This window comes from Juglans regia, chromosome 12, assembly GCF_001411555.2.
Source record: "Juglans regia cultivar Chandler chromosome 12, Walnut 2.0, whole genome shotgun sequence".
Lineage (NCBI taxonomy): Eukaryota > Viridiplantae > Streptophyta > Magnoliopsida > Fagales > Juglandaceae > Juglans > Juglans regia.
The window spans coordinates 15,372,292-15,399,476 of NC_049912.1; the positions used below are offsets into that span (position 1 = coordinate 15,372,292).

The following is a 27,185-nucleotide window of genomic DNA, read 5'->3' on the forward strand; positions in this document are numbered from 1 at the left end:
AATAATGGACAAGAATTTCTCTCTCATCAATTTCAAACTTATCTTCTTGACCACGGCATTATTCACGAACGTACTTGTGTTGAAACTCCTCAACAAAATGGTGTTGCGGAACGTAAACACCGGCACCTTCTTAATGTTGCTCGCAGTCTACGTTTTCAAGCACACTTACCCCTCCCTTTTTGGGGTGATTGTGTTCTTACTGCCGCCTACCTCATCAATTGCACTCCCAGCCGTACTCTTCAAAATAAATCACCTTTTGAGGTTCTCTTCAACAAAATACCCAACTACGATCACCTTCGTGTATTTGGGTGCCTCTGTTATGCTCAAACTCTTCGTACTTACCGTGATAAATTTTCTCCTCGTGCTACTAAATGTGTTTTCCTCGGCTACCCTAGCACTCACAAAGCCTACAAACTCTACAATCTTGATACACGGTCCATTTTCTACTCTCGTGACGTCACCTTTCATGAACAACAATTCCCTTTTCAGAATATTTCAGACTCCTCTTCTTCTTCATCTCAAATCATTCCCCTTCCGATTCCTGAACTCACTTTATCTACTTCTCAAACACCTCTAAATCCTCCTCAAACTCCAGCCTCTTCATCTTCACCTCCTCAAACTCCACCCTCATCACCTTCACCTCCACCTCCACCTGTCTCTCGTCCTCGCCGCCATACTACCCGGCCTTCCTATCTCCATGATTACATATGTCCCACTTTACACACAGAGCCCACGGCGTCTTCACCTGCTACAACGACTTCAGGTACTGCTCATCCTCTATCTGCTTTTCTTTCTTACTCTCGTTTTTCTCCCTCACATATTACTTATTTAAATGCTCTCACCTCTTGTGTTGAACCCTCATGCTACTCTGATGCTCTCAAACATTCTCATTGGCGCGAGGCAATGTCTACCGAGCTCCAGGCTCTAGAAGCTAACTCCACTTGGACTCTTGACCATCTTTCACCTGGTAAGAAACCCATTGGCTGTAAATGGGTTTTTAAAACCAAACTCAAAGCTGATGGATCCATTGAGAGATACAAAGCCCGACTGGTTGCCAAGGGCTACACTCAAGTTGAAGGACTTGACTACCATGAAACTTTTGCTCCGGTAGCCAAGATGACCACTGTCCGCTGCTTATTGGCCATTGCTGCTAAAAAAAATTGGATCATTCATCAGCTCGATGTCAACAACGCCTTCTTGCACGGTGATCTTGATGAAGAAGTTTACATGATCCCACCTCCTGGCTATTGCACTCAAGGGGAGACCCGTGTTTGTCGCCTCAGAAAATCTCTATATGGCCTCAAGCAAGCCTCCCGCAATTGGTTTTTTAAACTCACTACTGTGCTTCTTGATGCAGGTTTTCGTCAATCTCAGGCTGATCACTCCTTATTCACTCTTATTACTCACACCAGCATCACTATTGTTCTTGTTTATGTTGACGATATCTTAGTTGCTGGCAATGATCTTCCCCAAATTGAGTTTTTCAAGAATCATCTCTTCACTCACTTCAAAACCAAGGATCTTGGCTCTCTGAAATTCTTCCTTGGTCTTGAAGTTGCTCATTCTTCTGCAGGCATTTTTCTGAATCAGCGAAAATATGCTCTTGATATTCTTTCTGACAGTGGCCAACTTGGTGCCCGGACCGCCTCTTTTCCGATGGAACAACATTTGAAGCTTTCCAATGAAGATGGACCTCTACTTCCTGATCCTAGCATTTATCGTCGTCTAGTTGGTTGTCTCATTTACTTGACCATCACTCGACCTGACATTGTTTATGCCGTCAACATTCTTAGTCAGTTTATGCATGCTCCTCGTATTCCCCATATGACTGCTGCTACGCGTGTTCTCCGCTACATCAAAGGGAGCCCCGGCCAAGGCATTTTTTTCTCCTCTTCCAGTACCACTCAGGTTATAGCTTATACTGATTCTGATTGGGCCAGTTGCCCAACCACCCGTCGCTCCACCACAGGCTATTTCATCCAGCTCGGTACCAGTCCAATCTCGTGGCGCACAAAAAAACAGACTACTGTTGCTCTTCTTCCGCCGAAGCTGAATACCGCGCTATGGCTGTCACAACCTGTGAACTCACCTGGCTAAAGCAACTTCTCACTGATCTTGGCATTCCTCATCCTGAGCCTTTCCATCTCTACTGTGATAATCAGTCTGCACTTCACATTGCTCACAATCCAGTGTTTCATGAACGTACCAAACATATTGAGATCGATTGCCACATCGTTCGCGACAAAATTCACTCCGGCCTCCTTAAAGCCATTCACACTTCTTCACATGAGCAAATTGCAGATATCTTCACCAAAGCTTTAGGACAAGATATTTTCCACCATTTCTCATGCAAGTTGGGCATTACGAATCTTCATGCGCCAACTTGAGGGGGAGTATTGACAGAATCATCTCTTCCCATATTTTTAGATTGCACAAAATCAGGGATTTCTTATTTTTAGGTAACTGTTACAATAGTATAGTTTCCTTATATGTAAATTTCCATTATTAGTTTCATTGTACACTTATATATTTTGTAAAGCAGAACACAAAATAAAATACACAGAATTATTCAAACCCTTTTTCCCTCTTTCTTAACAGTATTCGATGAAAGAAACGATTACTAGTTGCGACGAATAACTCGTTGCAAAAGATCAAAAGCTCTCCGTAACAAGTAAACCAACTGCACCCATTGTAATCTGCTGTAAAATCTAACAGCGACATTTATTCCGTTGCAAAAAAGTACTAATTTTGGCATTTTCTTTTATAGCATTCCACATATTGCCGCAATAGCTACTATTTCTTGTAGTGAGGGGTTATGGAGAAGAAAGTGACTTGCACTGGTCAATTTATAGGTAAAATATATGAGGATGATCTCTAGGTAACTTTCCTCTATAAAATGATGAGTTTGACAAGTTGCCATATCAAGAGCACTTGGATCATGTATTGAAAAATAAGTTTTAATCTAAACTGCACAATAGAGTAATCAAATTAGCTAGAAATGAGCCAAAATGAAACTAAACAAGAACTAGAAAATCCTAATGATGCATGCGTGGCAGTTGCCCGAGTAATGCCTACAAATGGAAACTAGGGGTGTAACCGGTCCGGCTCAGTTCGGTTTTGGACAAATTTTAGAAATGAACTGTCATACACCAGTTTTGAAAGTTCCAGATCGATTCATTACTAAAATCTAAACTTTCGGTTTTTTCGTTTTTGGTTTGGTCCAATTTTTTTTGATTTATCATTTACACGTATGAACTATATAAGTTGAGACTTGAGAATCCGTTTCTCTAATTTGTACCTAACACTTTCTAATGTTTGCAAAAATGTATTTATCCTTTATATATATGCATATACTAAAAGTAAGTCTATATTAATAGCTTAATATTAATATTCATGTTTAAGATTAAAATTTCATGTTATATTAATTTTATGTTATAAGATTAAAATTTAAATGTTATATCAAATGTTATATTAACTTTATATTATAAGATTAATAGACATGAATAATAAGATTAAAATTTTATATTATATTAATTAGAAATTTAGCATATAATATATAATATAAAATAAAAATTATATAAAAGATATTTAATATATAATATAAAAAAATTAAAAATATACCCGTTTTCAAAATATGAAAACCGATATCGAACTAGTTTCGGATTGGTTACAAACCAAATCGAACCTACGGGTTTAGTCGGTTCAACCAGTTGTTCAATTTTTTCTACATCTCTAATAGGGATCACATAGTGCAGAATGAAACCTTATAGATTAAGGCCTAGTGTGTAAGACTTGGTGTATTTGCTTTTCTTGCACTGAAGTTTATGTTTAAAGTTGTTGTATTTGTTATTTTTGTTTTTATTAATTAGTATGGTTTTTCGAAGTTTCTGTTTTTCATACATAATATACAACCTTTCAATAAAATTATTTTAAACCTATTAAAATCATACAACTTAAATAAATTTAACAAATAATAGATTTTAGTTAAGAGTAATGATATACGTATAACTAGTTTTTACAATCTTTTTACAATCATTTTTTACAAATAATAGTGACATTTATATAAAATGATGTTACTTTTATAAGTTGTTTTACAAAAAATCTCACTCATTTAAAATGTAATTATATAAAAATTATAAAAAATAATTATACTTGTATCTTTTTTTTTATTTAAATATTTTGTAAAAGTCAATAAAATAATTGTGTATATTGTTCTCATTAAAATTATTTTTATTATTATTGGTTTAAAACTAAATAATGATACCCACATAATACATTCCACAATATATTTTACAATATATAATTTAAAATGATAATATTTTTATAAAGTGATGGTACTTATGTAAGGTATTATATAAAAATATAATTTATTTTAAAATATAGTTTTGTAAAGTGTTGTGAAAAATGAGGTGTGTTTATCATTGTTTTGAGAAATGATATTCCCATTAGGGGTGTAGCCAGCCCGGTTTGGTCCGATTTTGAACTTTTTTAGAACTGAACCAATATATACCAATTTTAGAAATTTAAGAACCAATACCAGACCAATTCATTATTGAATCTGGAACTTACGGTTTTTTTTTTTATTTCGGTCTGGTTTTTCCGATTTAATGGATTATCTATTTTATGGATATTATAATATGATGTTTATATAAACTAAATTATTAGTCTATTTCTATTGTAGATGCAAGAGTTTGGCTAGAACTAAGTGACTAAGTTGATAAGTTTGGATAAGACTAGGTGACTAAGAAGATATACTTCATCTTATTTTTGGTTTTGTAATTTGAATGAATGTAAAATACTTTGACTTTATCTATAACTATTTTGAGTTTATCTACAAGTTATTAGGAAGTGTTTTAGATAAGTCAAGAGTGTGGAAATCGAGTTTCAAGGGTTATGTAATTATCCAGAGAAGAGTTTAAATGGAAAACTGCTACTGCTAAAAAAATTAACTGTTACGTGTCAGTATCCCATCAGAAGAGTCCCTCGCGACAAAGTCGCTCCGTCAGCAAAATCCTACTATAATTCAAACTACTTTCATATTATTTATTTAAGGGATCCTATTAATTAGAATCAGTAGAGATTCAGTTCTGGATATTTTCTAGAGCACTGTCTAGTATATATTTTGGTGAGAAAATTTCTTAGAGAATTTTCATATTGTTTCTTTCAAAAAGTGTGATCGTTGATTCAAGATTGAGATAGCGTGATCTCGATTAGCCACTCGAGTTCTAGGAGAAAAACCAATGTTTGAAGATCTTCAGAGGTTCTGGCTGCTACTACAATAGAGACAAGGGTCGTTTGTCTGGTCAAGTAAGAGTATCAATTGACAAGGTTTTGTAATTGAAACTTGCTTGAAACTGATTTTCAAATAATAAAATTGACTTTTTTGGGTTTTGCTACCCCACAAGATTTTATCTTTAATGAGTTTTTAAAAGGGTTTTCCTTCGTTACTAATCTTGTGTTAAGCAATTTATTTACTTTATATTATTGCTTTATTATTAAATAATTGTATGGATCACGATTAACCAATTTATTGAGTGAATTGGTAGACTTTTGTGTTATGATACATGGACATTTGAGTAATTTCAATTGGCATAAGAGAGTGGTTTACTATGTGATTTGTGTCCCTGTAGATAATATCGTTGTCGTTATATACCCAGACACACTTTGATGGGAAAAACTATACTTATTAAAAAGTTCGTATGAGCTTTCATCAAGTTTTTAGATGAACGTGTGTGGTATGCAGATAAATGAGGAAGGACTAAGCCTGAGACAACTCTTGATACTTGGACTAGATATGAGATCAACAACTAAAACTGGAATAGCAAATTTAATGCTATTTTCATGGCTGTATCTCCCGAAGAGTTTAAAAGAATCTCCATGAATGAGATTGCCAAAGAAACTTGGGATAATTTAAAGGTTACACATGAAGGTACAAGATAGTAAAATATTCGAAACTACAGATGCTAACCTTAAAATTTGAAGAGATTAATATGCTAGCAGATGAGAGTTTTAATATTTTATATTAAACTTAATGATATTGTGAATTTCAGGTTTAATCTCGACGAGAAGGTAGAAGATTCAAGGGTAATGAGAAAGATTTTAAGATCCTTGCCTGAAAGATTTCGCCCAAAAGTAACAGCCATAGAGGAAAGCAAGGATTTGGATGCTATAAATGTTGAAGAACTGGTAGGCCCTTTGCAAACAATTGAGTCCTCACATCCTCAAACAAGAAAATGTAAGTCCATTGCATTAAAGATTGTGAAAGAAGATCGAGATGATTTTTCTGATGAAGAAAATATGAATGGTGAAGATATAGATCTCGTTACAAGGAACTTTAGAAAATTTCTTTTTAACAAGAAAGCTAGTGGAAAACAAAAACGAGGTAAGGAACTTCCTGTAAAGAAAAGTGATAAAGAAAATTAGAATAAAAAAAATGAGAAAAATGACAAAGTAAAGTGCTAAGATTGTTCTGGATATGGTCACATAAGAGTGGAATGCCCCAAACTTTAAAAAAAATAAGGGAAAATCACTGAATGTCACACTGAGTGACTGTTTAGAATTTGGAACTTCTAGTTCATCATTTGATGATGAGAATTCTTTTATGGCTTTTACCACTGTTGTTGATAATTTTTCAAAAATTGTGCTAACAAAATCTTAAAGTTAATTTAATGATAATGACTCAGATATAGTTCTTGTTGATGCTGACCATTAGGTAAACATACATGAGGCTTATATTGATTTATGTGAAAAAATGGCCAAGCTGAAAAAGCAGTGGAGAATGAATAGAACAATCTTTTGGAGGCACTTAGAATTTCTGAAGTTGAGATCTTGAGATTGAAGACTCCAAATGATGCACTAGACAAAGAATTGAATAGTTCTCAAGAGTATCAACAAAAATCAACAACTCCAAATTGGATGAGATGTTAAGTAATTAAAAGTCCATTTGTGATCATACTAGTTTGGGATATACAACTTCCCAAGACAAAGATACTCAAGCCTCATCATCCGTTGCCACTACCTCTATGAGTATCGTCTTTGTCAAAGGAAGCCAAGTTGTAGATGCTCCAAAAGAAATCGCTTCAAAGTCAAATCATTTTGAAAAGCCACATGAAACATCAACCTCAAAGACTATGTGCTATTGTGTTTGTGTTTCTGTGTGTATATTGAACTACCCAATTGGACCACGCAGATAAAAAAGACTTTGAATCTTCAATGATACTACCATAGCATGATAGATCTTCATTTGGATTATAAACAGCTTTAACAATGTTTTGAGCATTCCCTTCAAATGTCACTTTGTTGAGTCCCAAATCATTGCAAAGTTCCATGGCTTTTCTAAGAGCAATTCCTTCTGCGATTACTGGTTGATCCACATTGCCTCTAATTCCACAATAAGCTGTTGTGACTTCTCCATTTTCGTCTCTAATAATGACTCCTATCTCAATTTTCCTGTGTTTGGCAACACAATCTACATCCCAATTAGCTTTAAAGCTATAGCAACACCCTTCTTTAAAAGAATAATAATATGCTTATAATTTGTTTACAACTATTTTACAATTCGTGTCCAATCAACCAATACAATCATGCTACTCAATTAAAAATAAATTTCAATATAATAAAATTACCCTTCATTTTATGTAGAATTGTAAAGTAGTTACAAAATAGTTCTACGTTTGGATAGTAAGGTGATCTCAGATGATTTGTAAATAATAATAAAAAATAAAAAAATATTAAATAGTAGTAAATAATAGTAAAAAGTATGTAAAAAGTAATGATAAAATATTAAATATTAATGAAAATCCACTACACAAACACAACTTAAGGCTCATAATACTCTATTATTATTTATTATTTTATAATTACTTTTTATCACTATTTACTGTTATTTAATATTTTATTATTACTATTTACTGAGTTCAATTCCCTATTTAGACGCAAACTATATCATTTTCCTCTTTAAAAATTCAGTTCTGCTACAGGTACCCGTATTTCGGGTACCCATTGCGGAATCACTGAGGTGGCGTTAGCCACGTCAGTTTTATTTTTGTATGAAAAAAAAAAAAAAGTAGAAAGAAGAAGACGGAAAGGGGAGAAATGAGCGCCAAAATTATTTCTGAAAGCCTGAAACCAGAAAGCATTTTGCGGTGCAACCATTCTGCGCGATAGCCGTTCTTCATCGTGGTCCGATTGAGCTGAAGACAAAAGCACCAGAAACAAGTTTGCGCTGAGAAGAAAAGCCCCATAAACCATTTTGCGCAACAGCTCTGGGAGCGGTGGCTGCAGTTCCCAAACTCAAATTTTCCCGTGGTTATATGTCGCAAGACTTCGAGGATGCCTCACGGCTGTAAACAAGTGGTTAGACTGCATTTTCCATTTCGAGTGGTCACTCCTTCAAACCAATCAAATTCGAACCCCAGATGTTTGACAAATTGTCCCTTACGAGCACGTCAGGGTAGGGTGCTGTGATAATTTCTTGTACCGGTGTGCACCTTTGCTTTATTGTGGAGTATGTAAATGATGGGTGCTCTGAAAAATATGGAACAGCTACAGTCAACATGTTTTGCTTTATCTTTAGCTATATAAAGCCAGGCCAGAGAAGGGTATTCAACCAAAAGGTACTTAGCGAGGTTGAAGACTCTCTCACTTTCCTACAAAAACCGGCATCTTCCCCTTACAATTCTCATGTCGAATCCTCCCAGAGTTCGACACATCTCAGAATGCTTTATCAAACCAGAATATGCATCGGAAGAGTCAAAGCAACCCTTCTACCTGACGCCATGGGATCTTATCATGCTCTCTGCGCACTACATCCAAAAGGGCCTTTTTTACAACAAGCCTCCCGCATCAGATGACCAAGATCAGGCCTTCGTCAAGACTCTCTTGGACCGGTTGAAGAGCTCCCTCGCCCTCGCCCTTGTCCATTTCTATCCACTTTCCAGCCGCCTTGTGACACAAAAGAATGAAAACCCACCTTCCTGCTTGGTTTTCGTCGACTGCAATAACAGTCATGGAGCTAAATTTATCCACGCAGCACTAGACATGGAAATAGCGGACATCCTTTCACCGATTGATGTCCCATCTGTTGTTCAGTTGTTATTTGATCATGACAGAGCGATCAATCATGATGGGCATACAATGGCTCTGCTTTCCATTCAAATGACAGAGCTCAAAGATGGCATTTTTATAGGCTGTTCCATTAACCATTTAATTGCAGATGGAACATCTTATTGGCATTTCTTTAACTCCTGGTCTGAGATTGCGGGTTCTTACTTAATATAGAAAGCATTTTGCAGTGAAACAGACTAAGGTGCAAACGCACCGTTTGACTTAAGGTGCAAACGCACCGTTTCAATTATGCTGAGTTGGAACCGGGTACGCGGCGTGTCCCCCATCCCGGGTGCAACTAGCATTTTTCTTAAAAATTAGGTGTGTCTACCCATTCCAAGTCGACTCCGAACCCGAACTGTAGTATAAAAACAGCACGAAACATAAACCTAACAGACGCTTAGAACTTAGAGGAATGGGGAGCCTGACGGCTGAGAAGCATTCAAACTCCAAAAACCCTAAAATCAAGCAAAAACGTCTTGGCCCGAAGAGAGCCAAGACCAAGCTCAAGTCCAAGAAGAAGAGGAGGGACAAGAACGAGGCTGAGCTTATACAAAATATACAAAGCAGCCATGAAAACAACGAAGAGGCCTACCCCGCCTCAGCAGCAAAGCGGCAGCTTTGTTTCTTCCTCGATCAGTTTCAGTCTGCGAATGGGGTGCAGCTTTCTTCTCTCGAGTTGGAATCCATCAAAGGTACTTTTTATAGCGCTCTGGTTGGTTTCCAAAGGAGAGATTATAGATATATATTCTTGGGTGATAAGTCTCCGTTTGATTGATCAGATACGTCCATTGTGGAGCTATCTCAAGACGCGACCCAAGATGTTCAGAACTTGGGGAAACATATGAAGGCAGCGTTCGGGTCACCGTGGAAAGAAGCGCTTTGTGGAAAACAGGAAGGGAAAGTTGATCCTGGCTGTCCGGCACTTCTCATCGTTAGTTCATCTGCGTTGAGATCGATAGAACTCCTAAGGTTTGAATGCTGTTCGTTTCACTCCCACTGAACATTTTCTCTTTTGAACCATTTGAATAGTCTATGTTGCCAGTGTTCCTGGTATGTGTCAAACTTCCTATTTCTAATTTGTATTGCAAGTATCACTGAGAAATTAGTTGAGAATTTTGTTCCTGTAGGGGTTTTCGGTCCTTGACTAAAGATTGCCATGCCGTAAAGCTGTTCTCGAAGCACATGAAGGTTGAGGAACAGGTAGTTTCTTTATCCCTTCTTTACTTTTCGGTGCCAATTTAACCTTTTTATTGACAATGCGACTTTTGCTATATTTAGAGTGAAATAAATGATGTAGAGACAATTTGAGGGAAGTGGTTTAGATTTTTTAGTAATGTGATGATCTGAAATTATTCAATCGTATTTTTCCTGTTCAAGGTACTACAAGTATAATGGTAAGCCTATTAGGACTGGATTAAAGAGATCAGTAGCACTTGACTTGACATAGTTCAGGTCCGTGAATCTCAGAAAGTTCTTGGTTAATGTTCATGTGACCAAAACTTTGGGCCCATAAATTGAGGTGGATCTTGTTTGTTGATCAAGTGTAGGGATGATATGTGAGGATGATGGTTATAGTCATTCAGCTTTGAGAAACTTATTAAAGAGCTGCATCTATGCTGAATAAATTAGATTTTTTAACCCAAGTGGATTAATGCAAGTCTTGAACTGTGTTCTTTATGCTGGCTGTGATTTGGCTTGAAGAGCTATTCAGGGTGACCTGGATGTCAGTTGGGTCTAGATGACATGTTTTAGTCATCTCGAGATTTATTTTTCGTGATGCCAATCATTTTGCAATTTTCGTCATTTAAGACTTAAGATGCACAGGATTCTCGTTACATTCAACTCGTTGTAGAGTCTAAGTGCCATAACTTGGTTACTTACATTCTTCTTTTTGCATTTTGATGATTCTGCCGTTGTTGGGTTGTAAAGCATAAACTGACCTAAGCCAAACAAGCCTTTTTGCATTTTGACGATTCTGCCTTTGTTGGGTTGTAAAGCATAAACTGACCTAAGCCAAACAAGCCCACAATACAGTCCATAGAGCATTAGCAACCTCACAATGCAATAATAGGTGATAAATTGATTCTCCACTCCACATGCAACACCAGTCAATCACAATAATGTTCATTTTCCTAAGTTATTAGGTATCCCGCTTCCTCTTTCCTTATCCAATGGTCATTGGTTAGAGATTTTATTGATCTACCTCTCTTTTTCTTGGTAAGGGTAGATTTTTTCACTTCTTCCAACGAGTTTTACCCAACTGCTTACCATTATATGCTTTCAATAAAATTCAATTACAAAAGTTTAAATGAAGCGTTGTTGATGCAATTGGCACATCAAATTTCTAATGATTTCTTTAACTGTCCATGACATTTTGTCCTTTTCTTTGCTGTTCCTGAGTCCGTATATTTTGGTGGAACTTGTTTCCTGTAACCAAAATTTGTAAAGGTTTCATATCTTTGATTATTATGTAGCATCTCCCAAGTAATTGTATATTTATTAGTGTTCTTGATTATTGTAGACTTGAGGAAATGATGATTAGATACAAACAGATTGGCAAAGGTGCCAGAAATGCCGAAATTTATTTATTTGCACGTCAGTCTGATCCCAAGTCTCATTGTTATGATTTATTTGTACACCATAGTGTCGTTTTCTATTTTCTATTTTTTTAAATTTCGGAGTGACATTTATTAGGAATTACACTATCTCTGGTGAGATGACTGGATTTATAGTTGATACTGGAATATGGGAAATGATGCCAATAAAATGAGTGACTGAAGCATTAGCTCTGCTGAATGTTAATTTGCACGTCAGTCTGATCCCAAATTATCCATGTTATATTTCTATCTATTTACCTATTCCTATGTATTGTTCATCTTATTGCTCTCCATGTGTTGTTTTCTATATGCCTTAAGTTGATATCCCACTATCTCTGGTGAGATGACTGGATTTCTAGTTTATACTGTAGTATGGGAAATGATGCCAAAAAAATGAGTGACTGAAGCATCAGCTCTGCTGAATATTAATTTGCACGTCAGTCTGATCCCAAATTATCCATGATTTATATTTCTGTGTATTGACCTATTTACCTCTATATCGTTCATCTTATTGCTCTCCATGTGTTGTTTTCTGTATGCCTTAAATTGATATCCCACTATCTCCGGTTAGATGACTGGATTTGTAGTTTATACTGGAGTATGGGAAATGATGCCAAAAATATGAGTGACTGAAGCATCAGCTCTGCTGAATATTAATTTGCACGTCAGTCTGATCCCTAATTATCTGTGATTTATATTTCTATGTATTGACCTATTTACCTCTATATCGTTCATCTTATTGCTCTCAATTTGTTGTTTTGCATGCGCATTAAGTTGATATCCCACTATCTCCAGTTAGATGACTAGATTTATGGTTGATACTGGAATATGGGGGAAATGATGCCAACAACATGAGTGACTGAAGCATCAGCTCTGCTGAATATTAATTTGCACGTCAGTCTGATCCCAAATTATTCCTAATTTATATCTACTTACCTATACATCTATATATCGTTCATCTTATCGCCCTCAATGTGTTGTTTTACGTGCGCCTTAAGTTATGTATCTTCTCTCCATGAAATACAAGACAATAATTTTATAGCATTTGTGGCTTCCAATTTTTCTCCTGTTATTTCTGACCTCTTCTATTATTTTGACATTAATGTCTCATCTTATTAGTTTGCCAAACCTCCATTTCATTTGTTTATGTAAGAACAAACACTTCAATTATCCAATAAATCCTTTTTATTGCTTAAACTTAGTAACACGAAGAATGCTGTAATGAGTTTTATATCGTAATGATTATTTTTTCTAGATATTCAGAAAAACGTTATCAGGAGCTTTCACATTGATTTTTGGTCATTTTGTGCCTCAGTCACTGCATTTTCTTACCAGCATGATAGATAATAGCATGAGGATCCCATATAATTGTCAAAAAGTGCAACTGAATTTAAAGACACGCTGGTCAAAGCTGGAAAAAAACTCCCATTGGACTTTTTTATAAGTAAACTCTCATTTGACTTTTTTGTCTAACAGAATGTAATCAACGTTCATTTTGATCAGGAGAATGTAATCTACTTTGATAATGATCGTTTGAAATTAATAATAGGTGACTTTTGCTAAGTTTTATTATCTAACTTTTGCAAGTGTATTATATGGTGGTGCACTTTTTTTTTTTGTGTGCCCAAAACTCTTCATTTGAGGTAGAGCCTTTGAGAGGCTACACGAAGACACCCTTGGTATTTTCAAAAGTTTGTGCCTGGTCTCTGATGCCATTGGTTTCTTAATTGTTATTGATATGCTACTCTTGTCAGTTTCTAGTTGTGTAATTTTAAATGGTCTTACCAGTACTTCATTTACCCTTCTACCCATCATCTACTCTCCTTATATGTATATTTAATGTTTTTCCCTCGTGGTTTGATGCAGGTATCATTGTTAAAGAGTCGTGTTAATATTGCTTGTGGTACACCGAGCAGGTTAGTGAACATATTGTGCTATTGATCATGACAAATTAGTTATTCATTATAAGTAAAAAAGAACTATGACAAATGAGTCAAGACTTTCCTCTGGGAACCTCAAGCTGGCATTTGTCCACCACTTTGGGATTGTTGATGTGCAAATGACATCTTTTATCTCCTGTCTTTGAGTTTGTTTCTACTCTATTTGAATAATTTGGCTTATGGGTGCTTTTTACATTGATCCTAGAGTAAAGAAGCTAATTGACATTGAGGCGCTGGGCCTCTCACGGTTAGCAGTGATTCTGCTCGACATACATCCAGATGTTAAGGGCTATTCCCTTTTTACACTTCCACAAGTCAGGTTTGATTTTTATTTTGGGTAATTCATATCCATTTTCCCTTCTGTTATGCTTATTTTATTATTCTTTGTTATTGGTTGCAGTTTTTTTTTTTCTGTTCTTTTCTTATATTTTGTTTTTTCCATTCAATTGGTTCTTATTTGATACCTTCCTTGATCTCCTTAAACTTCCATGAGGGTTTTATGATACTTTAGACCTCCTTGGAGATTGGCATTTTCATTAATTTGATACAATGTTTAAAACTGTGACCTAACATGAGGTCTTTTTGATACACGATAGACCTCCATGGATATTGTATTGCCCACATTTTGTCTTAACATGCCCTTGTGATTTTCAGTTCAATAATCTGTCCAAGTTTAAAAAATCTTATTTTTGTATTTTAAACTCACTGACATTCTATACCTGCGTGAGATTGGCACGGTTCTGACCTCCTGATATCTATTCATTTTTGTCGTTGTTTTTCGAAATCCATGCCTCAGGCATCACTCATATTCATTTTGCTGGGCAGGGATGAATTCTGGGACTTGTACAAGTGCTATTTTCACCCACGACTGCTGCAAGGTAATCTGCGTATTTGTCTTTATGGTCCATTACAAAGTGTGACCGAACTTAAGGGGAGGAAAAGAGGGAGCTCCTGAGGGTTAACTGACACATTAGGTACAAATTTTGAGCCAAATGTATTTACGCGCGTATCATTTTCAGCTTTGTCTTTAGCCAGAACGCACGTCTCTCCTTTCAATATTTGTGTTGTATTTTTTTTTTCTAGTGATAAAAGCCTCCTAGTCTTGGTGGTATGCTTATTCCAAGGTGTAAGGTTTGAATCCTCTTGGATGGAAACAATCTCTAGAAGTTATTGGATTGAGAGATTGTTTTTTTAAATTATCCGAGATTCACTTGCAGAAAATTCTTGCGAGACCTTTACATCTGGTGGCAAAAAAAAAAAAAAAAAAAATTATACGGTCCAGTATTGCGCATTAATTGATAATGCAACATCATCATAATTGAATTAATCCTTTTTCTTACATCAACACGGGTAAAGCAACTCCTGAAAATCGTCTCCTTAATTATTATACTTGCATTCTACCATGGAGAAAAACACTTTAATGACAACTGATTTTTCGATTGTGGGTGGACACGTTAATGTGCTCGATTTTTCAAGCAGGTAACATATATACAACTTGGTAATGTATTAAAAACGTTGATTCTTTGTAAAAAAAAGATTTTTACTTCAAAAAAAAAATATTCTTTATTAATTTTATTCAGTTTTTTTTTTACGAATGGCCTGTATGGAAATGGGAGGGCTTAACATGAACGTAGATGAACAGTAACTTCGGTATCTACTTTTTAAAGTTTATTTTCTGTCCTTGACAGTTTCTAATCATGATTTCTCTCGTTTTACGACATTTACAAATTCTTCAATTCTCTCTCTCCCCTATCAAACGGGGGTTAGCTTCGGAAATATAAGTAAATAGTAATAATTTAATTAAAATGAATGGTATCACCGTCACTTTATTAATTATAAAATCTTCAATAAAGTGCACTGTATAAATTATGATAATTAAAATAGAATATATTTTATTCAAAAATTATAACCACTAGATTTGCAAATTATAATGAAAAACTTTATAAAAAGTAATATAAAAGTTGAAAATTAATAATATTTATTATTATATAGAGTTTAGTTGAATAATCTAAAGTATTTACGGTTTCTATAGAATTGAAATCTTATTTGGTTTCACATAAATTGGATGGTTAGATGGAATAATGTGTGGCTTAGGTGGCATGATCACAATATTTGATTTTCTTCATTCTTCACATTTCCATCTCATGGTTCTTCTTGATACCAAGTGTCCAGCACTAATTCTCCCAGTGTGGCTAAAATCTTGTCAATTGTCCAAATAAACATTTTCTAACCTAATTTAGGCATTCCACACCTTGAACTTGAGATCACTGGACGAAGTGCCACATGGCGCTTATACTGGAGTCACTATTCACTCAGAAACTAGTGAAAATAATTTTGTACAATAAAATTCTAAATATTCATATGAAACTAGGAGGATACTTCGGTTCACGAAATTCAAATCCTAAGTGCCTCAAACAATTCAAAATGCGTTTTCAAACAGTAGTTGCTCAAAAAATGAAAATCGTTTTATTGTGCCATAAAATCCTAAATATTTATCTGAGACTAATGTCATAGACCATTTCTCATTATCACACTCCTAATTACCTCAAATAAATGAAATCACGTTTTTGATATCATAGTGGTAAGACTAAAACCTGCCGAATTGATCGATTCGTGAAAGATTTTCAGGATTTTCACGAGGTTCCTAAAGCCTAAAGTAATTCATTCGTTGAATTTTGGCGGGTTGTTACATTACGAGTTTTACTTCATCTAAAGAAGAGATAATGCTAGAAGACTCGTCAATCTTCCATACAAAAGATAATCGTTGCCCTTAGAGTGCTTGCATATGGAGTAACTATCGATTTCATAGATGAATACATATGGATTGGAGAAAACACACAATGGAGAGCTTGAAACAGTTTGAGGAAGCGGTCGTAAGTGTTTTTTCTAATGAATATTCGAGATCTCCAAATGCCAACAATATTGTTCGATTGCTCTTTGTTACTGAATAGCGTGGATTCTCAGGGATGCTAGGGAGGATTGATTGCATGTATTAGAAGTGAAAAAATTGCCTGTCTGTGTGGAAAGGTATGTACTCCGGTTATAACCGTGAATAAACTATTATCTTAGAATTGGTGACATCATATGATTTTTGAATATGAAATGCACGTTTTGGATTACCCAGATCTCATAATGATATTGATGTGCTAGAGTGATCTTTTATTTTCACTAAACTTGCCCAAAGGAGTGCTCTTCCAGTCAATTACTCAATTAGTGGTAATGACTACACTATAATGTGTGGTAATGTCACAGTTCCCCCATATGCATTGTGAGTACCTGTCTGTGACTGTAGTACAACTTACGTTGAAACTACGTTATCTATAGACTCGTTCTCAATGCATTGATAAATATAACATAACATCATAACGTGTACACCTACCAGCATTAGGTGTCATAACATATTGATTTCGCTCCAGTGTTCTTTAAAAAGAACCCATTCGAAACCTGTTGACTGTTCTTCGTCAACTCAGGGGTTACCACTCTATTCTTAAACACTCCAGAGTGGACAGAGGGGTTCCACTAAGATAATTTCCCATCCTAGCCTTTCGAGTTGTGTCAAAAATGATTTTCATGCTATACTTGAAAAATGTTTTTCATGACATGGGCATATGTGGCAAACTTTCATGCAAAAATGACATTTATAGATGTAATATGCAAAAATGGTGAAGAATATCACATGTCATGTAAGCATGCACTTAATGTATTATATAACATGATATTTTATGCTTAAAATAATAATTAAAATATGAATGAAACATTTATCAATAATTCATAAATAATCTATCAAGGTGTAAGTTAGAGGCCAACTTAAAAATTTCCTGAGTAATTTGAAAATAACGATGTAACTGCATAAATCAAGTGTGCACTAAGTTAGGATTAATATTTCTATGGATAAGGTTCACAAACAAATGTTTCAAAAATTGAGTATTTACAAAAATACCCCTAGACTTTCAAAAATTGTCTTTAAGGGCCTAAATTTCTACTAATTGCAAATGAACTCCAAATTTAAGCAAAATTAATGAACTTCATATTTTTGGTATTTTATAACCATCTATACCCTTGTATTTTCAAAAATCAAAATGGAACTTGCCCAAACAGTCCAAACCTATGGCATGCACTCTAGTTGATGCCTAAGTGTATTTTCAGCTATTGATCCCTATGAATGCATGCATATGAAATTTTCTTTAATCACAAATGATTACTAACATCTTTAATGAAATAATGAAGGCTAATTCTTGGATAATCAAGTTCATCCCAACACTTAATCATGGCTAACATATCCTTAATTAATCTCCAATTTATTCAAAATTGATTCATACTTGATGATAAAAACAAGATAGATTTAAAACCTATCATGGCTTGCTTTTAATCACAAATAAAACCTTCCATAATCATTATAAGACAATAATAAATCATATCAAATCATGCTTAAGACATGCCCTAGCTAAATTCTCACTTAATATCATTTAATCGTTCAAACCATCTCTTAATTGACCCGATTTTGAACTAAGCATGATAACCTTCTCAAAACTCAACCAAATTTTGTACCAACACTTGGAAACAAAGCTTTAAATGCTAATTAAGATCAAAATCAAGAAAAATTACAAATTTCGTGGCCTTCCAAGCACTCAAGATAGCCTTGCACAAGAACACTCAAGAACTCACCAAGAATACACTTGGTTTCACTCTTTTGATCTCTAAGAGGGAGAGGTGCTCTCAAGGCTCAAGAGGAAACTTGGAGTTGAGGTGTGGAGGAAATGATGAGGTGAGAGAGGTATTTATAGAGTTCAAGAGGGGTGGAGACGTTGGCTTGAATGCAAGGGTATTGGGTAAAGTGGGCGGTGCACCAGTCTGGAAATTTTCTAGATTCCTTCCATGGGCTTATGTCACATTGTGCAAGGGAAATAATGGCCTGAAACCACTATGATTCCCTCTTCACTGTATCTACATTGGTCCTGTAGAGGTGTCCAGGTCGTGAGGCATCATTCAGGTGGCAAAAAATCACTCAAACCACCCTTGCAAACCGGCGGATTTAGGTGGTTTTATTTGGCAGATTTTGGACTTCGGTTTTGGATGGTTTTGGGTGGGAAAAACTGAGCCAATTCCTTCATGATGGTCATGGGACCTCTTGGAGATTGGGTGGTGAAGGAGGTGACATGGGGTGGTGGCTCAACCATGGCAGATGGTTGGTTAGATTCCAACCCAATCGGTTCCTACACAAACTAGACCAAACTGCACTCGGTTTGGTCATTTGAGTTGGTTTGTGTAACCAATTTCGTCCATGGCTCAAACTGGGTTTAAATGGGTCTCATGAGGTGTTTAAGGATCATATTACCCTTGAGGTCAAGCCACAAAAATATTGGATCTAAGGGCAAAACAGTCCAAGTATTCAAAGAATAATGCACATAGCCGATTGATGTAATGTTGGGGGTTTGACATGTCATTTTCCTTAATGACATGTGGGGAGGTTTAGCTAGGGTATTAGTAATGTCTAATATGATGAAATGAAATAATTAATCAAAAAAATTTTGAATAAAAGGTTAAGAAAAGAAGAAACAAAATTAAGTTTCAAAGCGTGGCTTAAAGTTCACTAACCTCAAGCATGATGGTTAATGGTCTTAGCCAACTTTCAAAACTTAATTTGGGTACTAATGGTATGATTTGGACATAAGGAAACTATTGGTATGGTGTATTGGAATTTTGGTCTTAAAAGGGCCAAGTGTGTGGGTTCATGGCTTATGGGCTCTTGGGTTTGAATGAGAGGAGCCTCATTTCTAGCTTTTTGGGATTGGAAAGAAACCTCAAGATCCACTAAGATGTACTTGAAAAGGTTTGACTTGGCCTAATTGGGCAAAGGGTCCATTCTACGCCAAGTTTGGCCCAAAGGCCTTATGCCTTTTTTAAGCTTGGGCCAAGGCTAGCTACCAAGTCTTGAATTCCCTATGGGCTTGATTTCAAGGCTTCTTGGGCTAGACCCATGAATGCTCTAAGGTCCTAAAAGTCTCAACGCCAAGTTTGGCCCAAAGGCCTTATGCCTTTTTTAAGCTTGGGCCAAGGCTAGCTACCAAGTCTTGAATTCCCTATGGGCTTGATTTCAAGGCTTCTTGGGCTAGACCCATGAATGCTCTAAGGTCCTAAAAGTCTCACTAAATTCACTAATGGACTTGCTTCTCTAATCCTTAGCTTAATGGTACAAGTGCCAAGATTAAATTTTGTGTAGTAAATTGTACAAGTGCATCTTTTTCAAATAGCAAAATCAAGAGAATGTACAATTGCCAAGAAGACACCTAAATTGTGCATGGGCTACCGATTCCTTCCATGGGCTTATTTTAAAAATTACCTTTTAGATAGTAGAAAAAGAAACTAACACTTGCTCATTTAATTTCTAAGTGGAAAGAATCGTTGAAAAAGAAACTAACACTTGCTTATTAGTTGTAACTATATAGCAACATTTGAATATGCTACATTTTCTTTTCTTTTTTCCTCTTTTTTTAATTTTTTTTCTTTTATTTTCTCTAATTCAATTACAAACAGCAATATTCAATTGTGAAAATTAAACAATTGAATTCAAACACACAAGAATTGACAATGAAGTAGAAGAGAATGAATGGAACGACACTCTAAGCATTTGACAAACTTAGAGATGCGAGAAACCCTAGAATTTTGAAACCTAGGTAATGCAAATTTCAGCCAAACCAACAACTTTAAGAATTTCGGCAGCTTACTTTTTTTTTTTTTTTTTGGCAACCCTAAAACAATGAAGCCCTAGAATTAAATTTAAAAATGCAAGAATTAGAAGATAGAATCAGACTTGATTGGAAACCGAGCTCTGAATACTAAATGATATGAACCCGTGGGAATGGAATCCCTTAAACCCACAATCAATTTGAAAACTCAGCCAAGAAGCCAAAATCAAGCTAATGGAAAATTTAGACCCGTTGATGCGCGTGTCAGATGGCAATTATTGGGTTTGGAGAAAGCGTTTCCTTTTTCATTTTCGTACATTTTAGAAAACTCTAGAAGAGTATGAACATAACACTTCCCTGGACTCCATGTTACTTTCATACCATGCAGTCCATTCATGCGCGTGTCAGATGGCAACATACATGCATGCACATAACCTTAGCGTCATTCTCTATCTAGTACATAAACAACTTAAACTTAGAAAACATAAGCTACACTTCACTTGAAACACTCTCCTTCTATCCTGTGTTCTTCCATGTCCCTTACAATGACAAGACCTTCGGGGACCCATTACGGTCATCACATCTTCCAACTCAAGGTCTTGCCTCCAGTGCTCATCCACTAAAGTGAACCCATGATTCACCTTAGGATTAAGACACCAAGACTTCTGTCTCATTCTTCTCATTAACCACGTTAATCATAACCCTTCTAAAAACACAGGCAAGACGACCTCTATATTGTACAGGTGCTCTTAAATTCTTAGATCATGAGCCAAATGCAAGTTCTTAGCAGTGAACTCGCAGAGTATAAGATTCCCAGCATTTAAGAACTAAAAGACGAAAATAACTCTGTTACCTCAAACTTTATATTTCAAATAAGGGTTTTTTTTTTCAATTTTATTATGCTATAAACACATTCCAATTCTGAAGTCTTAATGCCGAGAATAGAGCCACGGTGAATGTAGAGGTGAAGGCGGACTCCCAAGTGGTAGTGGATAGAGCCAAGGGGGAGTATGTGGTGAAAAGTGAGAAACTCCAATCCTATCTACGTCAAGTGTGGGAAGAACGTGACAAGTTTAGGAGTTTCACCATTGAGCAGATTCCCCAGAAGGACAACTGGAAGGTTGACTAGTTAGCACGTGTAACGTTGATCATGGACGACACGATGCTGCCATTGCCCATGGTCACCAAGGTAATAGAGACTCCCGCCCCGTTGGGCTCGAGATCTCAGAAGTAGGGGAAGGTATACCCAAATGGGCACATGAAATAACCCAACTTTTAACTACCGAAGAGCACTCAAAGCCAAGCTCCAAGCTCGCTCCCTAGCCCCCTAGCACGGTCGAGCCCATCTCCAGCCTAGCACTAAAAGCTGAGCTTGGCACTCGCCTGACGACGAAAGAGGAAATAGTTTCCTTAAGCATTCCCCTCGTCGCACCCTAGCGTGGTCGAGCCCATCACCCGCCTAGCACTCAAAGCTGAGCTTCGCGCTTGCCCTACAACAAAGGAGGAAACATCTTCCTTAAGTGTTTCCCTCCTCGCCCACTAGCGTGATCGAGCCCATCTCCCTCCTAGCACTCAAAGTTAAGCTTCATGCCTGCTTGACGACAAAGGAGGAAATAACTTCCTTAAGCATGTCCCTCCTTGCCCCCTATCGAGGTTGAGCTCATCTCCCGCCTAGCTTTCAATGTGGAGCTAGGCTCATGCAAGGCACCCTGCACACTGAGCACTGGTTTGCAAGTAAAAAGGCCAAAAGTCGCTTCAGTTGATGAGGAACTTGGTGGAGCCCATGGCTCGACCAACTAATAAGTAGGGAACTTCTTCCTCAAACATTCCCCTCTCACCACCTAAAGTGACCAAACTCATACAAGTCCAACAAGAAACTAAAGCTAAGGAAAGATCGTGGAGGCCCAACACCTACTAGGGTGCTCATGTTCAAACAAAACATAACTAAATATACGAACCAGGGCACAAGTAGGTAGATGCAAAATGAAATGACAGAGGCGCTACGTCACATACAACATTATATTGTTCGTGGAATTAATACATCTTTAAAAAAAACAAAAAAAGAAGAACAAAAAATTTTACAAGTCAAGGACTCGGAGCCGAATCTGGGAAGGCATCAGGCATCAGATCTTTGCGCAAGTAGTTAGTGTACTGGACTGAAATGCTTGAGAAATGTAATTCTGAGTGATGTAATTCGACAGAGGTCCTTCATACACTTTTCCACTGACCATTTTGAAATATTACTTTCCTATGCCTAAAATTGGACCATTTTGAGGATCCATGTTCTTGAGTTATAATACTTGGCTGTGGTAATTGGCTTTGTTAAAGGATACTATGCATGGTGTTAATTTTTTGGACTTGTTGGTTGTTGGTCAATGTGGCAGCCCCTTTTGGATATGTGGCAGCACTTTTTGGATATGTTGTAGCCATATGTGGCAACTCTTGTGGTTGAGAATATCTTCCTATTATGCAAGGTTTTTTTTTCTTGTTGGTTGATATGGTTGCCCTTTGCCATGATGCAATCTTGTTTTGTTCCTTATAACCTGGTTTGTGCTTTGTTGGCTTCATTAAATAATTGGTTATGCTTTGTTAGCTTTCTGGGTTTTATTTCCCCTTTGATTGCGATGATGTCAAACTTCATTAGGGGCAAAGGAAATAGGCACAAACTCCATGGGAGGGTAACTCAGATGGCCAATATCTTTGTCAAGACTTAGAATATTGACAACCGTTGCAGCCATAAGTTTTTGCTTAATCCTCTATGACACCATTGTTTTCCTAAGCCGGTTTAGTAGTCTTGCTTTCACCATTGGTTTTGAGTTTCTAACATGTCTAAATTCCTTCATCGTCTACAATTTAATAGAGATGGACTCACAAAAGCATGAATATATTCTTTACAAGCCTCCTAAATCAAGACGAAAACATTGACCACACTTTTTTTAGTCAAACTCAATACATGGGGTAAGTATAGTACCATATAATTCAGATGAACATATGACGTCACATGATGGCCCAATAGCAATACTCTAATACAAAATAAGGCTACCTATTGAATGACATCAAAGACATCATTTCCCACATTTGCCGTGAGCAAGTAATTCACATACATGTACATATATAGATAGCATAGCAATCTCGGAATTACGAACAACTGAACTGAAGTGGTGAATGGTAGCTAGCATGCTTACATGCGTGGATAATGGAAAGTTTCCCACCAAAGAAAAGAAGATGCGGACCACACAAACTGGAGAAATGAAACTTGCAGTTGTGAGTATGCAAGCACCGTGCAGTCGCTTTGAAAAAATTGAATAAATATGAGACTCACATGAAAAGAAATTAATTTTTTAATAATAGATCCTACTCTTTTTCAAAGCGACTGTACGGCGTTTGTGCATTTCATGACTGTATGTAGAATTAATCCACAAACTATATAGTATAAGAGGATTGACATGCATCCCATTAGCTATAACAACTAGTAATTAGCAAATATTTTAACCAATGAAGATGAAAATGGGGTTTCATTGGAGTAGTCAAAAGGTTAGCTAAACTGATTTTCGTTACGGTGCTTATCCAAATATTTGAGACACTACTCTCGAAAAAGTGCATGTTATAAATTATGAAAATTAATACAAAATATATTTTATTTGATTAAAAATTAAAATATGACCGGTAGATCTGCAATATTTGATAAAGATAAATTAGATAAAAAATTATAAAAAAGTTAGGAATTAAAAATATTTTATTATTATATGAGTTTAAGTTGATAATCTAATTATAATATAGGATTAGGTTTTGAGTGGAATAGGTAAAAGGCAAAAAGTGTGATATTAAGCAAATTTTGGCTAATGGGATGGGCAAGCTGATGGCAATGTTCTAATAATACATGATATTAATTTCCAACGTAGAAAGCAGCCACCGCTAATCGCTATGGGTATGTCTTCCCTTTCTAGTAACACATAGAAGGATTATGTCGTAGGTTCTAATGCCATAAAGGAGTCATCTCTTTGTAAAAATAACCAACGGTGAAGGCATGGATCTAATTGTTATGGGTGAGTCGGATACAAAGTGCTGTAAATACCCACAATTCAGGTGCATGGCCTCACCTTCAGATTATTCAAAACCCTAACTTTCTAATCAACTAAGCCAGTCCCGATCTAACCCAGTAAGAAAGGGCCTTCAATCAAACAAAAATAACTCATTTGAGTCTATGAAAAAATAGAGGATCTGAAAAGAAAAGATAGAAACATTAAGATAATACAATCAAAATTTCATTCCAGAAAGAAAAAGATGATAGAGCTTTTACGTGCTCGAAGAAGACGAAGTTGGCAACGACCACAGTTACCCTAGCCGCAGTGTTCCAAAGTTATTAACACATTTGGAATTAGTTAATAAGTGTTATATTGACGTGTTGGATAAGTTTTGAATTTGACTAGTTTCACACATTCTCCTTACTTGTGGGTCAGATTCTCACTCACACATAATTTATTCATATATCGACTATCCCGAAATGGTATCGGTACTAAAATATTTCGTTCCAGTACCTTGACCAGTACGGCGTCCGATACGGTATTCAAAACTTTGCGTACAACTGCTTCCATTTCTTTTAATTTTTAATTTTTTAATTTATTTATCTCAAGTATTCTTGTTGACGCCGTGTTTCATAGCCTAGACTACTCCACGCTGCTGAGCTAGGTCTGGATCCTGTTTAGATAGAGAATGGGGGCTCACGGTGCCGTGGTACCTTCAATGCCTAAGTCAGTTGTTGAGATAGACTAAAAGGGAGAAACATTCAATCAGAGAGAATAATGAGCTAAAGTATGAGAGAGTCTGAACCCCTTCCTTGGCTAGGGGAGGGGGTATTTATACCTAACCAGGGTGATCCCCGAGGTGGAGGTTGTGGGTGTGCCTTTCCGTACAGGGGTTGGGTGTCATTGCCAACTCCCTGCTACACAACAGACTTGCTAGACCTAATTGCGATTGTCACTGACATTTTAAAAGGTACATCGTTGTGTGTTGAGCCCTGGAATGCATTAAATGTGATGTGTCTACTTGTCGTGGCGTGCCGATCTTTGTCCCATTAAATGTAGTGTGGTTCCGATCAAGTACGTCCATCCCTCTAACCTATCTAGACACCAGGATTTAGGAGCAGTTGATATCCCTGAATGTCGACCAGTAGTGGTGTCAGATAGTCCTACATTCCATTCTCTAGTCAGCGTACTTTACTAGATCACTTCCCATCCTGGGCCCCCTGGGCCAACCTGGCCCAACCCTGCTCTTGTCCTCGGGCCTCAAGACTCTTCGAGATTTGTGGACTGGACCTACTCCACTCGGCCCGACCCTTGGGATTACTCCCATCACAATATCCCTCGAATTCCTAGCACACATGTATGGTGGGAATTCAAAACATTCTTGCCATGCCTTCTCCAAGTGCGTTCCTTGCAGCTCTTCCCCTATCGTTAACATGAGGTCACTTCGGATTTCATTGTCTTTTCGACTTCCTGACCGTTGAATTCGGTGCGGGCATTCCCCATATCTTTGGCCGTTTATCCACTCGTGCTCCCAATGCACCTGATGTGGCTTCCTATGTCCACGCAGTCCTATGCCAGTTAGGCTTCCCGTGGCCACTTGCCCATGTCATAGGCCACCTGCCCACGTCATTCAATGCGTGCATCACCTCGACTTCCGCAGTCTCTACAGCTTCCTGACGGTTGGGTCTAACGGGGTATATCTGCCCACATCCGGGTTGTTTATTGGCCCATGCTCCCCACGTGGCCGACGTTGCGTTCCACGTATGAACAATCTTGCGCCTATTGGGCTTCTTGAGGCCACCTACCCACATCATTCAATGCCTCAGTTCCCTTGCGAGCCTATATAAGGTCATTCCCCTCTCTCATTTTCATCGTTTGCCTCTTTCTCTTCCTTTACTTTGCTGGTTTCTCTCCACATTTCTACCATTGCTTTCATCTTCTCACTTCCTTCATGGTCATCGTTTCTCGTTATAGTTCTTCTCCACCGCGGTTCTCTTTGTTCCTCAAGCTTTCGATCTTCTTCCTCCATTGCCTCCATTTCTATTTCGAATTCTTCTCCACTGCGGTTCTCTCCATTCCTCGAGCTTTCCATCTTTCCCTCATCGTTCTCACTGTCTTGTTTTATCGCTTCAATGGCTTCGAAGAGTTCCTTAAGGAACAAGCCTCTGTGCTTCACTGGGAAGAGCTAGGAGTTGTCGATCTCCCCCGACGATCTCTAGGCATTCAAGGAAAAGTACAATACCCCTGCGTTAGTGGTTTTGGAGGTTCCAAGGCATCGCATGCCTGTCGTGGATATTGACGAGATGGCAGGCCATTTGGCACACCATTTTGTTTGTGAATGGGTTTCGCCTCCCATTCTGCCCCCCATTTGCGAAGTTCTAAATTTGTTGGGGTTCGTTCCCCCCTGCGCGTGGACATAACTTAACCCGAACGCCTGGCTGCTCCTAGTGGCCAATTGCATACCCCATGTGAGAGAAATTTGGCAATTGAACTTTTAATTATTTTAGAATGTTTTGAATTACATGATAATATATATGCATAAACAACACCGTCACCCAGTGTATTTTAAAAATGTGTTAATGATATCTCCTAAAGCACAAATAATGGACTAATTGTGTACTAAACAAGTTTGAACTTTTATAACTACACGAGTGAAACTGGAGTCCACTTCCAGATTTTGCATATACAAGAAATGCTGTTTAGAGATAATAGATTTTGTGTGCCTACTAGTTTTATGCATAAGTTGCTTGTGTGTGATAGACATGGTGGTTTGTTCGGTAACTTTGGTGTAAGGAAGACTTTCAATGTGTTGCATGAACATTTGTGGGA

At 37.0% G+C, this 27,185-nt stretch overlaps 2 protein-coding genes and 5 non-coding genes across 7 annotated transcripts; all 7 read left to right on the top strand.

Annotated features, from left to right (window-relative positions):
• The first annotated feature begins 8,682 nt into the window (after positions 1 to 8,682).
• LOC108983730 (uncharacterized acetyltransferase At3g50280-like) lies at positions 8,683 to 9,279 on the top strand. The gene has a single exon (XM_018955473.2). The coding sequence runs from the start codon at positions 8,683 to 8,685 to the stop codon at positions 9,277 to 9,279; it is 597 nt and encodes a 198-aa protein (XP_018811018.2).
• A 226-nt stretch (positions 9,280 to 9,505) lies between these two features.
• Positions 9,506 to 14,908, top strand: LOC108986848 (protein CMSS1). Its single transcript, XM_018959628.2, has 6 exons — positions 9,506 to 9,800; positions 9,888 to 10,077; positions 10,236 to 10,308; positions 13,572 to 13,621; positions 13,851 to 13,964; positions 14,471 to 14,908. Exons 1-6 carry the CDS (start codon positions 9,521 to 9,523, stop codon positions 14,598 to 14,600), a joined length of 837 nt encoding a protein of 278 aa, XP_018815173.2. The 5' UTR covers positions 9,506 to 9,520; the 3' UTR covers positions 14,601 to 14,908.
• On the top strand, positions 11,631 to 11,720 carry LOC118344072. The gene has a single exon (XR_004797839.1). It is a non-coding gene; the product is annotated as a small nucleolar RNA Z122 (small nucleolar RNA).
• Positions 11,853 to 11,934, top strand: LOC118344069. The gene has a single exon (XR_004797836.1). It is a non-coding gene; the product is annotated as a small nucleolar RNA Z122 (small nucleolar RNA).
• LOC118344141 lies at positions 12,077 to 12,158 on the top strand. Its single transcript, XR_004797906.1, has one exon. It is a non-coding gene; the product is annotated as a small nucleolar RNA Z122 (small nucleolar RNA).
• On the top strand, positions 12,305 to 12,386 carry LOC118344070. Its single transcript, XR_004797837.1, has one exon. It is a non-coding gene; the product is annotated as a small nucleolar RNA Z122 (small nucleolar RNA).
• LOC118344071 lies at positions 12,535 to 12,616 on the top strand. The gene has a single exon (XR_004797838.1). It is a non-coding gene; the product is annotated as a small nucleolar RNA Z122 (small nucleolar RNA).
• Positions 14,909 to 27,185: the final 12,277 nt, after the last annotated feature.